Raw genomic sequence first — 14,972 nt, forward strand, 5'->3', positions numbered from 1 at the left:
AGGAAACACCCTTTGCTCCAGGGACAGAGGGAGGAAGATTGAGTCTTGGGTTTGCCTTGGCTTTAAGGGATCCACCAGGTCCCCCCGTAGCCACTCCTGCTGGCAATTTCTCAGGCCCATCCTGACAAAGGTCTCTGAATTCCTCCAAACACAACACACTTTCCCTGGTCTTGGGTAATTTCCTTGGTCTCATTACAAACGCCCAGCCCCTCCCTCTTCCCAGCCAGCTCCTAGTTGTCATTTTGACCTGACCTCCTTTGGGGAAGCCTTAAGCCTCAAAATCTGGAGGACCCGCCATCCCTCAGTGTTACCTCTGTTCCCCCATGAACGGGCACACATTTTGCAGTTGTAGGTTACGTATAAGTGACTGTGTGGTTCTCAGGAATTGTGTTATATTTCTTTTTCCTTTGGGGTGACACCACTAGGTCTGCACAAAGCTGGCTTAACTCAGACATTGGGATGGTTTTGATGTGGCCCATGCTCCTCGAACAAATATGCTTGCAGGTTGGTTTTCTTCTTTTATCTTTTGCTTTCACGAGTGGACAGAGGATCCTATCAGTTGTGTGTAAGGAGAAAGTCAAATCAGCGTTAGCTGGATGGATTTCCAGTAATAAGATTCCGCTTTCCATTTGAAATGGAAATTTCAGCTGGGATCTGAAAAGTGTGGCCAGGAAGGCCTCTCATGGCTCCTCAGGAGCCAGAGGAGGGACTCAGAGGCCTGAGCACATTGCTCCTTGCACCACACCCGCCCTGGCATCTGGGGCCTCGGGCCCTGACCGCTGCCCCAGCCAGGGTCTCCACAGGACAGGCCATGCAGGCCAAGGTCCTGTAGAGAATTTTTCTTCGCCTTCTGTACACGTTTGCAGTAGCAGGCTTTGCTTTTGCTTCTAGTGAAGTTTTGCCTTAATCCCAAACGTTTTGATTTCTGCTCTGGTTATGCCACTCATAGACAGTTACAGTATTTCTTAACCAAATAGATTTTTTTTCTTTTATTGATGTAAGACATCTAATTAGTTGGAATTTTTGGATGACATTTTACATATTTGGTTTGTGACTAGTAATTACAGTTCATATCATTTATGGTTTTGTGATTTTTACTAGTTTAAAGGGCTTTTTTGGTTTGTTTTCATTTTAGAAATGAAAAGTTTTTTTTTTAATTCCATGGAATAAAAAAAAATTCCATAATAATAATACTCATAGGTACATCTTGGAATCAGTTTTTATTTTTCTTAATCTCTAACATCACATGCTATCAGATACTGTCATGCTGCTTTATGGTTTCTGATTTAAAGATTTTTAAATGGGGTAACAGTACCCACTGTGTGGTACTCCTCCACCTTTCCCATCTGGGTTATTTGTTGGAGTTTAGGAAGAGACCGTGTTGGGCTAAACTCCTTATTCCTGTTGTTTTCAGTCCTTGAGTGATAATCAGAAGCTTTTCTCCGGAGAGGGTGGGGTCAGCTGTCAGGCTTCTAGGTACCCACCTTTCAGAGGGGCTGGGATTAAATGCAGCATGGGTGGATATGGGATAGGGCGAGAGGTCACCTCGTCCCCTCATTGGGGCTGGCGCCAGCGGGGCCAGAGCTGTGGCCTTGTGGCCAGAGGGGTGTCTTTGGCCCTGCGTTGGGTCCCCTAGAGGGTGGAGGGACGGCAGGGTCGCCGGTCCTTGGCCGGAGAAGGACCCACCCCTTGCTCTCTGGTGTCCCTCCAGTACTCACTCTTGAGCAGATTCTTCAGGGTGGGCATCCGGGCCCCGCCGAAACTCCTGGAACTGGCCGTCCAGAGCCTGCTGAGGGATGAGGCCTTGGCCATCGCCGCTCTGGAGGAGCTGCCCGCTGAGCTCTTCCCACCCCTGTTCTCCGCGGCCTTTGCCGGGATGCACAGCCAGGCCGTGAAGGCGATGGTGCAGGCCTGGCCCTTCCCCTGCCTCCCGCTGGGGGCCCTGATGAAGGAGCACAAGCCTCACCTGGAGACCTTCCAAGCTGCAATCGACGGCCTGGACGTCCTGCTTGCCCAGGAGGTCCGCCCCAGGTGAGGGCGCCCCAGCAGGCGGGTGGGGCCTGGGGGTCTGAGCAAGACGCAGCTGGCATCTGGTGGGGTATGGTGCGGGGCCACGGGGAGGCCTTGGGGCCGTGGCTGGGCCACTCTGGGAATAGGCTTTCGGGCGTGCAGGGCTACTTAAGGTGCAGAGGTGACAAAAGGCACGTGGGCTAGCCCCCTCCTCGTGGCGCTTAAAGTGGGGACCAGGAGGGGCCCCGGAAGCTCGAGGAGCAGCTGGTGTCTGGGGTGTAGCACCCTTGCCTGGGTTCTGAGCCGTGCGGTCCTGGTCCCCGTGGGTCTCCGCACAGCTCAGTGTGTCTCCCGTTGTCCCGCAGGCGGTGGAAGCTGCAGGTGCTGGATTTGCGCCGGAACGCCCACCAGGACTTCTGGACCGTGTGTTCCGGCACCAGGGCTGGTGTGTGCTCACTGCTGGAGCCTGAGGTGGCCCGGCCCGTGAGGAAGAGGCGCCGGGTGGAAGGTGCAAGGGCGTGGTCGAAGCAGACCTCGGCCCCCGTGGAGGTGCTCATAGACCTGTGCCTCAAGGAGGGCACCCCCGATGCGTCCCTAAGCTACCTCCTGAAGAAGGTCAAGCAGAGGAGGGGCTCACTCCGCCTGTGCTGTCAGAAGCTGAGGGTCTTCTCCATGCCGATGCAGAACATCAGGAAGATCCTGAAGCTGGTGCAGCTCGACTCTGTCCAGGACCTGGAGGTGAACTGCACCTGGAAGCTGGCCACCCTGGGCAGGTTCGCGCCGCACCTGGGCCAGATGATCAACCTGCGCCGGCTGCTCCTCTCGCACATCCACATGACACTGCACGCCGCCCCCGGCATGGAGGAGCGTTGCGTCAGCCAGCTCACCTGCCAGTTTTCCAGCCTGCAGCACCTGCAGGAGCTCTACCTGGATTCCATCTCCTTCCTTGAGGGCCGCCTGGACCAGGTGCTCAGGTGAGGCGTGGCACTGTCTCTCTGCAGACCAAGGCAGGCCTCTCTCGTTTCGTTATCCGTGGGGTGTCTGTCTACTGTCTGCCTGCCACGGATGGTGCCAGAGTGCACGGGCCACTCAGAGGTCCACACGATGCCGCCAGTCCGTCCCCCGGCATCTTGTCACATAGCCTCCCAGGTTAGGGTCAGAGGTGTGGCTTCAGTTAGATGCCTGTCAAAGGGGACTCTTTGCTGGGAATCTGCATCGTGGGGGCTTTGGGCCAGGTGAGGGTGGCTTTGGGAATTCTTCCTGAGAGAGTGATGTCTAAGCTGAGATGATGGAAAATAACTAAGCAGGAGGACATTAACCAGGGGAAAGCCCATCCAACGTGAGGTTTCAAATCGGAAGCTCTGTGCTGAGCAGCTGGTCCACGTGAGCCTGTCCCTCCCACCTATCCCACTTGCCTGTCTGTCCCGGGTTGCTTTAGGCTCCAGGTGAGGTGTGACGTGGGAAATGGGTGATTGTGGAAATGACGGGGAGGGAGCAGGAGTGAAGAGTTGCGGCGTCCATCAGGACGTTAGCAGTTATTGCTCCTAAATAGTCCAGAGAAGAGAAACAAAAAGTCAAATGAGTATCATTATTGAAGTGGCTCCAATCTCGAGTCCAAACTACAACTATTATTTGCTTCTAAGGCTTCTGATTATATAGGAATTCTTCAGTAACAGATGATTTCTTCTAGAAATGTGTTCTTCATTCTTAAAATAGAATCATAGCTTTACCTGGAACACAATGATGAAAGAGGAGAGAATGCAGCCCGATGTATTTGTGTGAAAGAGTTGGATTGATCTCCTTTCTGGCGACTGCAAACTCAAAACATTAAGAATAAACGTGTTCATGACACAAGGACAACGACAGACAAAAGAGTTGTGGAAAGTGAGGGATGGTGTGTGGCTGATACAGCGACCAGAGTTAGCCCCTGCCGGCTGGACCCCTGTGCACGTTGCCAGACCTTGCCTGGCTTAGCCCTTTAAGCACAGATCCCAGTACTCTCCCTGGGAACAGAGAAACAGGTGATGGGGTCCAGGAGGCGGCAGGAAGGAAGCCCGAGTTAAAAGCAGTTTAGGTCATGTCTCCCAATACTGTAGTTTGCTGATCCCCTCTCTCACTTGGGACATGGGGTCAGGCTCCCCAGTGGGCACCTGCCATTGTTACCTTACCTGTGCTCACAACACCTGGCAGGGGTATGTCGTCCCCCACTTGACGGGTGAGCACAGGGAGCACTTGAGGATTCCTTCCCTCGACCCCGTCACACGGCAGATAAGGGATGGGGAAGGACCCCGCTCAACCTTGGGCTGACCTGGCACCTCTCCTTTGACCATGCAACCTCCTCCGGAAGACTGGGATCTGGTGAAATGGGCCTCTCTTCCCTTGAGGCCTGGGCCACCCCACATCCCTCCGCCCACCACCTCCATCCTCCCGGGACTGACTGCTCTGTCTCTCTCCAGGTGTCTGAAGAACCCCCTGGAGACCTTGTCGATTACCAAGTGCCTGATTTCAGAGGCAGACCTGATGCATCTGTCGCAGTGGCCGAGCGTCAGCCAGCTGAAGGATCTGAGCCTTAGCGGGGTCAACCTGACCAGCATAAGCTCCAAGCCCCTCTGGGTCCTGATCGAGAAGGCCTCGGCCACCCTCCAGGACCTGGACCTGGACGAGTGTGGCATCATGGACTCCCAGTTCAGCGCCCTCCTGCCCGCCCTGAGCCACTGCTCCCAGCTCACCACCTTCAGCTTCTGCGGCAACCCCATCTCGATGGCTGTGCTGGAGAGCCTGCTGCGCCACACCGTGGGGCTGAGCAAGCTGAGCTTCGTGCTGTACCCCGCGCCCTTGGAGAGCTACGAGGACGTGCACGGCACCGTCCACCTGGGCCGCCTGGCGCACCTGCACGCCCGGCTCAAGCAGGTGCTGCAGGAGTTGGGGCTTCCCAGTATGGTCTGGTTCAGCGGCGACCCCTGTCCGCACTGTGGCGACAGGACCTTCTACAACCCAGAGCCCATCCTGTGCCCCTGTTACATGGCCGCCTAGCCCAGCGAACAAGCCGCAGGCTTTGTCGCGGGCACGCGGACACTGCCGCTCAGACGTCAGCGCATCTCGAAGAAACACAAGCTATAGTTTCAGACAGTTGTTCATTGTTAGCGGGAAAAGGAAAGGTGATTCAGAGCTGGGCGGGGGGGATGGTGACTTGGGGAGTTGATGGGATCTTCGGGGAGATGCATCTTGTAGAGTTAGAAATGTGAATCTAAATTTCTAGAGGGGGATTCAGGCTTGAGAAGTAGATGGGGGCGTTACCCCTACGTGGATAGTTATAAAGAAATGGTCAGAAATAAAGGGAACCTCAGTGTCATTCACCTGGTGTTCGCTGTGATCTGTGACCGTGATTCTCCCGTTTAAACCTCAATAATCTCCTGTTAGTGATTAAGTAAGAAGCCAGCCTGTGTGAGGCCCAGGCAGCCTAGGCTGGACGAGGTTCGGCCCCAAGAGTTAACAGCACCATTTCTCCCTCCCTTTGGTCTTGTTTCTGGATCACCTGTTAGGTCCTCACTTACTTCTGTGCCTGTTCAGTCTATCATTGCACACAAGGTGTGTCCTCAGGGCCTGGAATGTACTAAGTGCCCAATAGTGAGCACCACTGGAGGAAACATTCTTCCAAGGGACCCTCGCTGCCAGCTCCACCCAGGTCCTGGACTCTAGCACCCTCCCCAGTGGATCCAGCAGATGCAGAGCCTCCATCCCTGGCCCTGGGTGGTGCCAGGATAGGGCTTCAATGTACAAAGTCAGGCCCCGAGTCCTGGGAGAAAAATCCACCCACAGACCATCTGGAGCCTCTGGGACTCACCAGCCCATACCCGCCTTCCCACTGCGTCCAGCCCCTTGAATTCAGTCAGTTGTGGCCTGTAAAAACATCCTAATTCCTGCTAGCAAAATACTAGTAAGCTCATATAGACAAATAACATTTGTTTACTATTCATTTCCCACATTGAAAAGAGTTCATCATTTTGTGCGGAGGTAGGTCACACCAGGGTGAGAATGCCCTTCTTCCGGGAAGACCCCCCTTCTTCCCTGTCGAGGAGGTGATAAGCCAGCTCTGATGCCCTGGATTCTGGGTCCCAAGAGAGAACAAACCCACGCCAGGTCTTGGGAGCACTCAGATAGAGCAGGTGAACGTCAAATTTGGTTTGGGGGTGTGGTGGGGCCACCCCGTGGGACCCCCCAAGACAGCCCATCCAAATGAAAGGGACACGAGCTTCCCTGGGGGCGCAATGGTTAAGAATCCACCTACCAATGCAGGGGACACGGGTTCGAGCCCTGGTCTGGGAAGATCCTGCATGCCGCAGCGCAACTAAGCCCGTGCGCCACAACTACTGAGCCTGCGCGCTACAGCTACTGATGCCTGCGTGCCTAGAGCCCATGCCCCGAAACAGAGAAGCCACCGCAGTGAGAAGCCCGTACACCGCAATGAAGGGCAGCCCCCGCTCGCCACAACTAGAGAGTCCGTGCGCAGCAACAAAGATCCAACGCAGCCAAAAATAAGTAAATAAATAAATTTACAAAAAAAAAAAAGGGACATGTCATAGAGTGGGGTCCGCCCTGTGGCCCTGGGCAGCCTTACCTGGCTTCCCACACACGACCTGGGGAGAATGCCACACACCAAGGCCGGGGCAGGGCTCGTCTGCATGTCCCTGACCATGAGCCATCCTCCACCGCCTATGTGGTGTGGCCAACTGTCAGCAATCCCTTATCCTGCCGCACAGCCACTGGCCCTTCTCTATCCTCTTCCCCTAGCAGGCACCCTCTTTTCTTCTGCCCCACCCCTGCCAGCCTCCTACCCTATGCCCCGTAAGAAAGAACAAGAAATGGACCCCTCGGCTTGTGGACATGCTTTGCCATTTCTGAAAGAAGAGAGAATGCAGACATCTGTATAAGTGATGGTGTGCTGGGAAGAAGGGAGTCAGAAAAAGATCTCTCTTACTTTTCCCCAGTGCGCACCCAGTCTCAGCATCCCCAAGCATCCCTAAGTTACAGAACGTATTTTCCGGAACGGGAACTGGCACCTCTGGGATATGAGGAAAAGTATACAGGACGAGCAGGTTCTCCACGAGGAAGGACAGAGGCAGAGATCGTGTGATCTCAGTGCCAGATTCCTCAGCCGCAAGACAGATAACCACACTGGCCTCGTGACATTGCAGTGAGGTCACCCACAGGGCTAACCTACGGAAGGCACTTGCCCCGGTCATGGATGGCCCCATATACGACAGTGGTGATTATTAGCTGCCCGATGCAAGTAAAGGAAGAAAAGCAAAAGTGAACACTGCCTCTTGCTTCTCAAGCAGGGTGCCCTGCACTTGGGACTTTATTTGGCCCAGAGACCACACTTGAGAAAGAAATCTTACAAGAGTCTTTGTTCAGAATTTAGATTTTGTCATCAACATGTTCCAAGAGGCATATGCTATCAATGCAGTGAGGTTCTCAAAGTCAAGTTTGGCTGAAGAGGAAGCTCATCCGTAAGGATGGGGCATGGGGAGGTAGTGACTGCTGGGGGCCCAGGGGCCCGGGGGCCATGTGGATGGAGGCCCTGTGTGTGTGTGGGCAGGGGGAGCGGGGTGTGCAGCTGTTGGGAAGCAGGCAGGGAGAGTATGGCACATAGGGTGGGATGATTGGAAGTAACCATTTACCCAGGAGCAGCCCCAGCTGCACGTCGGACAGGCAGGAGGGTTAGGGCAGCTGAGGGATAGGATGTGAGAGGGGTGAAGCTGAATAGGAAAGAGCCAGAGAGCGATCTAACACAGGGAAATAGCCACGGGCAGAAACAAGACCAAAAGAAGGCCTGACATGGGAGCTCCCTGGCAGTCCAGTGATTAGGACTCGGCGCTTTCACTGCCTTGGCCTGGATTGCATCCCTGGTCTGGGAACTAAGATCCTGCAAACTGTGCAGCACGGCCAAAAAAAAAAAGGCCACACAAAACATTCTCTGACATAAGTCTCGTACCAATGTTTCCTTAGGTCAGTCTCCCAAAGCAATAGAAAGAAAAACAAAAACAAACAGGACCTAAACAAAGTACTGCATAGCAAAACTTTTGCACAGCAAAGGAAACCGTAAACAAAATGAAAAGACAGCCTACGGACTGGGAGAAAATATTTGCAAATGATGCGAACAACAAGGGCTTAATTTCCCAAATACACAAACAGCTCCTACAATTCACTAACCAAAACAAAACCCAATTGAAAAATGGGCAGAAGAGCTAAATAGACATTTCTCCAAAGAAGACATCCAGATGGCTGATACGTACAAGTAAAGATGCCCAACAGCACTAATTATTAGAGAAATGCAAATCAAAACTACACTGAGGTACTAATAAGGGGGCTTATGCAACTAGGTTCCGAGAGAAATAGCCTAGACTCTGCAGCTGACACAAAGTTGGAGGGGAGTTGGAGACGCTGAGTCTGTGTCGTGGGATACTTTGAACTGCAGAAATGCAGTGGTGGGTGCCATGTGGACCCAAAAGTGCCAGAGTGGGGTTCGTGTGAGAAGCACAAGTGCCCGGGGGGGCCCGGGGTCCGACCTCTACATACTCCCCACACTCATGGCCCCGTTGGGCACCTGCATGGCTTTGTTCTTGTCCACAGGATATTCAATATCTTGTCTTCCTTTGAGGAGATGGACCCATGTTATCCTCACTTCACTCGTTGGTGAAGATCCAGCTCCACTTGCTTCTTTCTTCCAGCTCAGTTCCCCCAGTGTTTTAGTTGACAGGTAGAGAAGTGCTTCCACGCAATCCCTTAAATGGACCGAAACGGTTCAGGACAGAGATGAAACCTGACTGCCTCCTAAAACCTTTGGCATTACCTAAGTGATGAGAGTGATCAAGGTGTCTTTTGTTAATGAGGTGACTTCAGGAAAGTGCCTAAGGCTGGGGGTGGTTGTCAGTGGGGCCAATCCTGTGATTAGAGGGTTGAAACAATCAGTCCCAGCCCGATGACCTCCAGGGAGGAGAGAGGGGCTGGAGGTTGAATTTACCCCCATATGGCCAATGATGTGGCTACAAAATAAATGATCCCAAAACGTAGGGGCTTAAAACAATAACTGTTTCCTGTTGCATAGTTACTGTGGCTTAGCCGGGTGTTTCTGGCTCAGAGTCTCTTGTGAGGGTCGACTCAAAATACTGGCTTAATCGGCTTATTCGTCTGAAGACTTGACAGACTTGACTTGTGCTGGAGAATCCTCCCCCAGGATGGCTGTCTCCCTTGGCTTTTGGCTCGAGGCCTCAGTGCCTCCCCACGTGGACTTCCCCAGAGGGCTGCCGGAGTGTTCCCATGACATGGCTGCTGGCTGGCTTCTGCCAGAGCGGGTGATTCAAGAGAGCAAGGCAGAATGTCCATTGTGATCTAATCTTGGAAATCACACACTAGCACTCCACAGTATCCTGCTGGTGCCCTGCTCCTTGTGAGAGGTCACGATACAAGGGTGTGAAGACCAGCGTGCAGGGACCACCGAGGGCCATCTTGAAGGCTGGGTTTCACAATAGTACAAAATTATTTGCAGGCATTATTTTATTTAATAGTCATAACGATCCAGGGAGGTAGTTACCATTTACTTCTGTGCTCCAGAACCTGGCGTCATGTCTGGCAGACCCCGGACACTTGAGACTTTATTGAAAGAGAGATGCACGTGAGGGATTAAGAGCTCAGGATCTATAGACCCATTGCCAAGGTCCAGGCCTGGGATGCGATTTATTTTGGGATAGTGAGCAAGTTTCTTAATATCTCAGATGGCCAAGAGGCACATGAAAAGACGCTCAATATCACTAATTGTTAGAGAAATGCAAATCAACACTACGATGAGGTATCACCTCACACCAGTCAGAATGGCCATCATCAAAAGATCTGCAAACAATAAATGCTGGAGAGGGTGTGGAGAAAAGGGAACCCTCTTGCACTGTTGGTGGGAATGTAAATTAATACAGCCACTATGGAGAACAGTATGGATGTCCTTAAAAATCTAAAAATAGAACTACCATATGACCCAGCAATCCCACTACTGGGCATATACCCTGAGAAAACCATAATTTAAAAAGAGTCATGTACCACAATGTTGATTGCAGCTCTATTTACAATAGCCAGGACATGGAAGCAACCTAAGTGTCCACTGACAGATGAATGGATAAAGAAGATGTGGCACATATATACAATGCAATATTACTCAGCCATAAAAAGGAATGAAACTGAGTTATTTGTAGTGAGGTGGATGGAACTAGAGTCTGTCATACAGAGTGAAGTAAGTCAGAAAGAGAAAAACAAATACCGCATGCTAACACATATATATGGAATCTAAAAAAAAATGGTTCTGATGAACCTAGGGGCAGAACAGGAATAAAGACACAGACATAGAGAATGGACTTTAGGACACGGGGAGGGAGAAGGGTAAGCTGGGATGAAGCGGGAAAGCAGCATGGACATATCTACACTACCAAATGTAAAATAGATAGCTAGTGGGAAGCAGCTGCATAGCACAGGGAGATCAACTCCATGCTTTGTGACCACCTAGAGGGGTGGGATAGGGAGGGTGGGAGGGAGGCTCAAGAGGGAGGGGATATGGGGATATATGTATACATATAGCTGATTCACTTTGTTATACAGCAGAAACGAACACAACATTGTAAAGCAATTATACTCCAATAAAGATGCTGAAAATACCCCAAAAACCTAAAAATAGAGCTACCTTATGATCCAGCAATCCCATTCTTGGGCATATATCCAGTGAAAAACGTGGTTCTAAAGGATACATGCACCCTAATGTTTATTGCAGTGCTGTTTACAACAGCCAAGACATGGAAACAACTTAAAAGTCCATCAACAGAGAAGTGGATAAAGAAGGTGTAGTACATATACACAATGAAATATTACTCGGCCATTAAAAAGAATAAAATAATGCCATTTGCAGCAACATGGATGGACCTGGAGATTATCACACTAAGTGAAATAAGTCAGAGAGAGAAAGACAAATATCATATGATATCGCTTATATGCAGAATCTAAAAAAAAGATACAAATGCACTTATTTACAAAACAGAAAGAGACTCACAGACTTGGAGAACGAGCTTATGGTTACAGGGGGAAAGACTGGGGGGAGGGATAGATTGGGAGTTTGGAATTGACATGTACACACTGCAGTATTTAAAAGAAAATGCCTTTCCATGAAAAAAAAATCTGTACTATAGTATATCATATTATAATAATTAGATATAATAATAATATATACATACCTTCTCATAACTTTGGTTTTTTAAATTAATTAATTAATTAATTTTTGGATTCATTGCATCTTCGTTCCTGCACGCGGGCTTTCTCTAGTTGGAGCTACTCTTCAATGCAGTGCGCAGGCTTCTCATTGTGGTGGCTTCTCTTGTTGTGGAGCACAGGCTCTAGGCGTTCGGGCTTAGTACTTGTGGCTTGTGGGCTCTAGAGCGCAGACTCAGTAGTTGTGGCGCGGCATGTGGGATCTTCCCAGACCAGGGATCGAACCGGTGTCCCCTACATTGGCAGGCAGATTCTTAACCAGTATGCCACCAGGGAAGTCCCATAACTTTGATTAAATGCAATAAAAGACATAGAGCTCCAGGAACAGGGCCTGGCTCATCGTCAGTGCTAAATAAACATTAATTGCTGTTATTGGTATTATTCTTCCCAACAATAGCTCCCGCTTCCGGTGAGGCTTTCAGTGACTCAGTCGTTTTCAGGGTAAAGATAGAACCTAGTGGCATTTTAAGCCACCATTGGAAAAGGCTTGGGATCTTTTCTAGTAGAAACATACAACCAGAAAACACAGATATGTCCAAAGAGCACTTTCTGACATTTACCTGTAAGTTGCTTCGACTTTGAATTTGGGACGCCCATGCCTTTGTGTTCACGAAGCATCTCATGCCCCCCTTTGTGGTCCTTCCCTCACATCCTCCACAGAAGATGCATTCTTGTTTGCTTCTGATCATTTGAAATCAAATGAGAATAATCATCCAACTCCCTGATCGATTTCTCCCCATCCAAGTTAAAGTCACTCAGTAAAATTATGTTAATAAAACACAACTTAAATTTGCGGAGTATGCAAATAATATACACCATTTACATAAAAGCAGGGGAAGAGGGGTGTGTGCTTGTGGATGAGGAAGACATGCAAGGAAGGACACTTGAGAAATTCTCAACAACAGTTTATTTTGGGAACAGAGACAGATACCTGTGGTCTGGGGCAGAGGTGAGACTTGCTGTACAGTGGGTGAATGCTCTTTTGCGTGGTTCACTTTTATTGTTAACTCTGCATAAGTATGATTTTTAATTGAAAAGTAGTTTCTGAGAATTCCCTGGGGGCCCAGTGGTTAGGACTTTGAGCTTCCACTGCAGGGGGCAGGGGTTCAATCCCTGGTTGGGGAACTAAGATCCTTCAAGCCACAGAGCTAGGCCAAGAAAAAGGAGTTTCTAAGAGACAATACATTATCCCTGGATCCACTGTCTAACTGTGCTTTTATGCCACTAATATCCCCGCAGGTTTTATTTTGTTTTGTTTTTAAATGAATAAAAACTTGTACATGATTTTTATTCAAAGGGTGACCAAAATCCATTCTCAATTGTCAAAAAAAAAAAAAGAGTCACATCTGATTTCAGGATTTCAGCGTTAGTTGTAACTTGACATTTTTCTCCTTGGCATGATTCATCTGTAATTTGGAGTTTTTACCTTAATCCATGTGGTACAGACAGAATTTCCCCCGAATCCTGGTTCTCTGCCAACCTGGCAGAGCTAAGGTTTTAACTAATTCCCCTTGCCCATCAGAGCACTTTTCTGTGACCAAGTCCCCTTCCTTAGGGGTACCCCTTAGAGTTGGGGGCTCCCACTAAACCCTTTTTGTGGCTAGCATGGGCCACTGAAATTTTCATCTAGGAATGCCCTGGAAATTAACATCACCTTGCTTTGGGTAAGCAGGTGGTATAAGTCATCACTGATTGAATTTTTCAGTGTGTCCTGGTCCTTGCCTTTTGGTCCATCTCTGCCACACCCTTACATTTAACTCAGAGCCTAGAGCTGAGAGCAGAAGCAGCAGGAAGCTGAAGGCTCTGCCACTGATTATGAAAACCCTAGTCTCTTGAGATAAAGCTCTCCCAGGGAGAGTGGAGGAGGAAAAAGCTTGGAGAACAATGGTAGAGCCAAGCTCTCCCCTGGAGGTGGAGGAAGGGGTAGAGGCTGGCCACCTGGATTAGTGTCCTCAGGAAGAGGTGTGCTTCCTGGGCCACATTGTAAAGTAGAGTCCACTTTTCACACAGCTCTGGTCTGCATGTCAGGAGGACAGCCTGTGGTCCTGAGGGCCTGATCTCCTCCTGGGTACAAAGTTCTAAGATGGTGTGAGATGCCCAGCCCTGTTGGTAGATAATCAGGCTGACCACATATCACTCCACTATCATGACCACAAGTCCCAGGAAGCTGTCTCCACAGCACTGGGCCTGGGCTGGACTTGGCCATGGGGCTATCCATGGAAGGAAAGGTTAGAACAGGTCATTTCCTTTTTTTTTTTTTTCTGCCCCACCGTGCAGCATGTGGGATCTTAGTTCCCGGACCAGGGATCGAACCCACGTCCCCTGCTGTGGAAGCGTGGAGTCTTAACCACTGGACTGCCAGGGATGTCCCAGAGTATTCTGTTCTACAGCTGTGGTTTGTTTTTCTTCCTTTTCTTGGCCAAAACAGATACTTCCCCTCACGTTCAGGAAGGTATGAGAATGGGACTCGCTCTGTCCTCAAGGTTCTGTCCATCACAGTCTAGAGTGAGAAGTAAAAGAGTTGGGGCCAGAAAGAGAATTGAGTGGGGCCCCTAGCAGCAGTGGTCTTCAGGAAGTAATCCACAAGAGGAACAGACTGCTTCCTGAAAAATCAGGGTGGTTGGGCATTTGTTGATGGCCGGCAGTCACCTGGGAGCTGAGCTATCACCTGCATACCCCCTACCTATACCTGAGGTGAGCCCTCTCCATGGGCTCCTGATCTAAAGAGTGTGTAAGAGTGCTAGGGCGGCCATAACAAATACCACAGACTGGGGGTGGGGGAGAGCTTAAACAACAGGAAATTATTTACTCCCAGTTCTGGAGGCTAGAGGTCCAAGATCAAGGTGTTGGCAGGGTGGCTTCTCCTGAGGCCTCTCTCCTTGGCATGCAGATGGAGAGAGTGTTCTTGTTGTGTCCCTGTGTTCCTCTATGTCCAAGCATCCCTGATGTCTTGTGTGTCCCAATTCCCTTTTTGCCACGCTGCGTGGCTTCTGGGATCTTAGTTCCCCAACCAGGGATTGAACCCAGGTCCTCGGCAGTGAAAGCACGGAGTCCTAACCACTGGACCGCCAGGGAGGTCCCCTCCCTCTTTTTATACAGAGACCCATCAGATCGGATTAGGGGCCACCCTAATAACCTCGTTTTAACTTAATCACCTCTTTAAGAGTATTATCTCCAAATAACGGTTACATTCTGAAGTGCTGGGGGTTAGGACTTCAACATATGAATTTTGCAGGACACAATGAAGCCCAAAACAGGGGGTGATGGTAGGGGTGATTCACCTGGTGAATGCTGCACAGATGCTGTCATCATCTGAAGCAGGGGATTTGTACCCCACCTGCTCCTTAGAAAGACCTGGGACCTTTAATAATACAGACTCCCTGGTCCCATTTCTGAAGATACTGATTCTGTTGGTTTGGAGTAAGATGGGCAGAATCAACCAGGACATAAGTACTTTTCAATAGCTCCCTAGTATTTACTGGTTAATATTTGGTCCTTGGCCAAGTGGCCTGGGCATCACCTGGAGCTTGTGAGAAACTCAGACTCTTAGGCTCTACCCAGAACTGCTGGACCACAATGTGCATTTTCACAAGACCGTGTAGCTGATTCCTTAGATTCACTGAGGGTTAAGAAGCACAATCCAGGTGATTCAAAAGTGC

The 14,972-nt window shown here is 50.1% G+C and overlaps 1 protein-coding gene across 1 annotated transcript; it reads left to right on the forward strand.

The window, feature by feature from the left end:
• The first annotated feature begins 459 nt into the window (after positions 1-459).
• LOC115850482 (melanoma antigen preferentially expressed in tumors-like) lies at positions 460-5,043 on the forward strand. Its single transcript, XM_030852199.2, has 4 exons — positions 460-504; positions 1,712-2,031; positions 2,376-2,984; positions 4,467-5,043. The coding sequence occupies exons 1-4, from the start codon at positions 460-462 to the stop codon at positions 5,041-5,043; spliced, it is 1,551 nt and encodes a 516-aa protein (XP_030708059.2).
• Positions 5,044-14,972: the final 9,929 nt, after the last annotated feature.

Source organism: Globicephala melas, chromosome 13, assembly GCF_963455315.2.
Source record: "Globicephala melas chromosome 13, mGloMel1.2, whole genome shotgun sequence".
In the NCBI taxonomy this organism is placed as follows: domain Eukaryota; kingdom Metazoa; phylum Chordata; class Mammalia; order Artiodactyla; family Delphinidae; genus Globicephala; species Globicephala melas.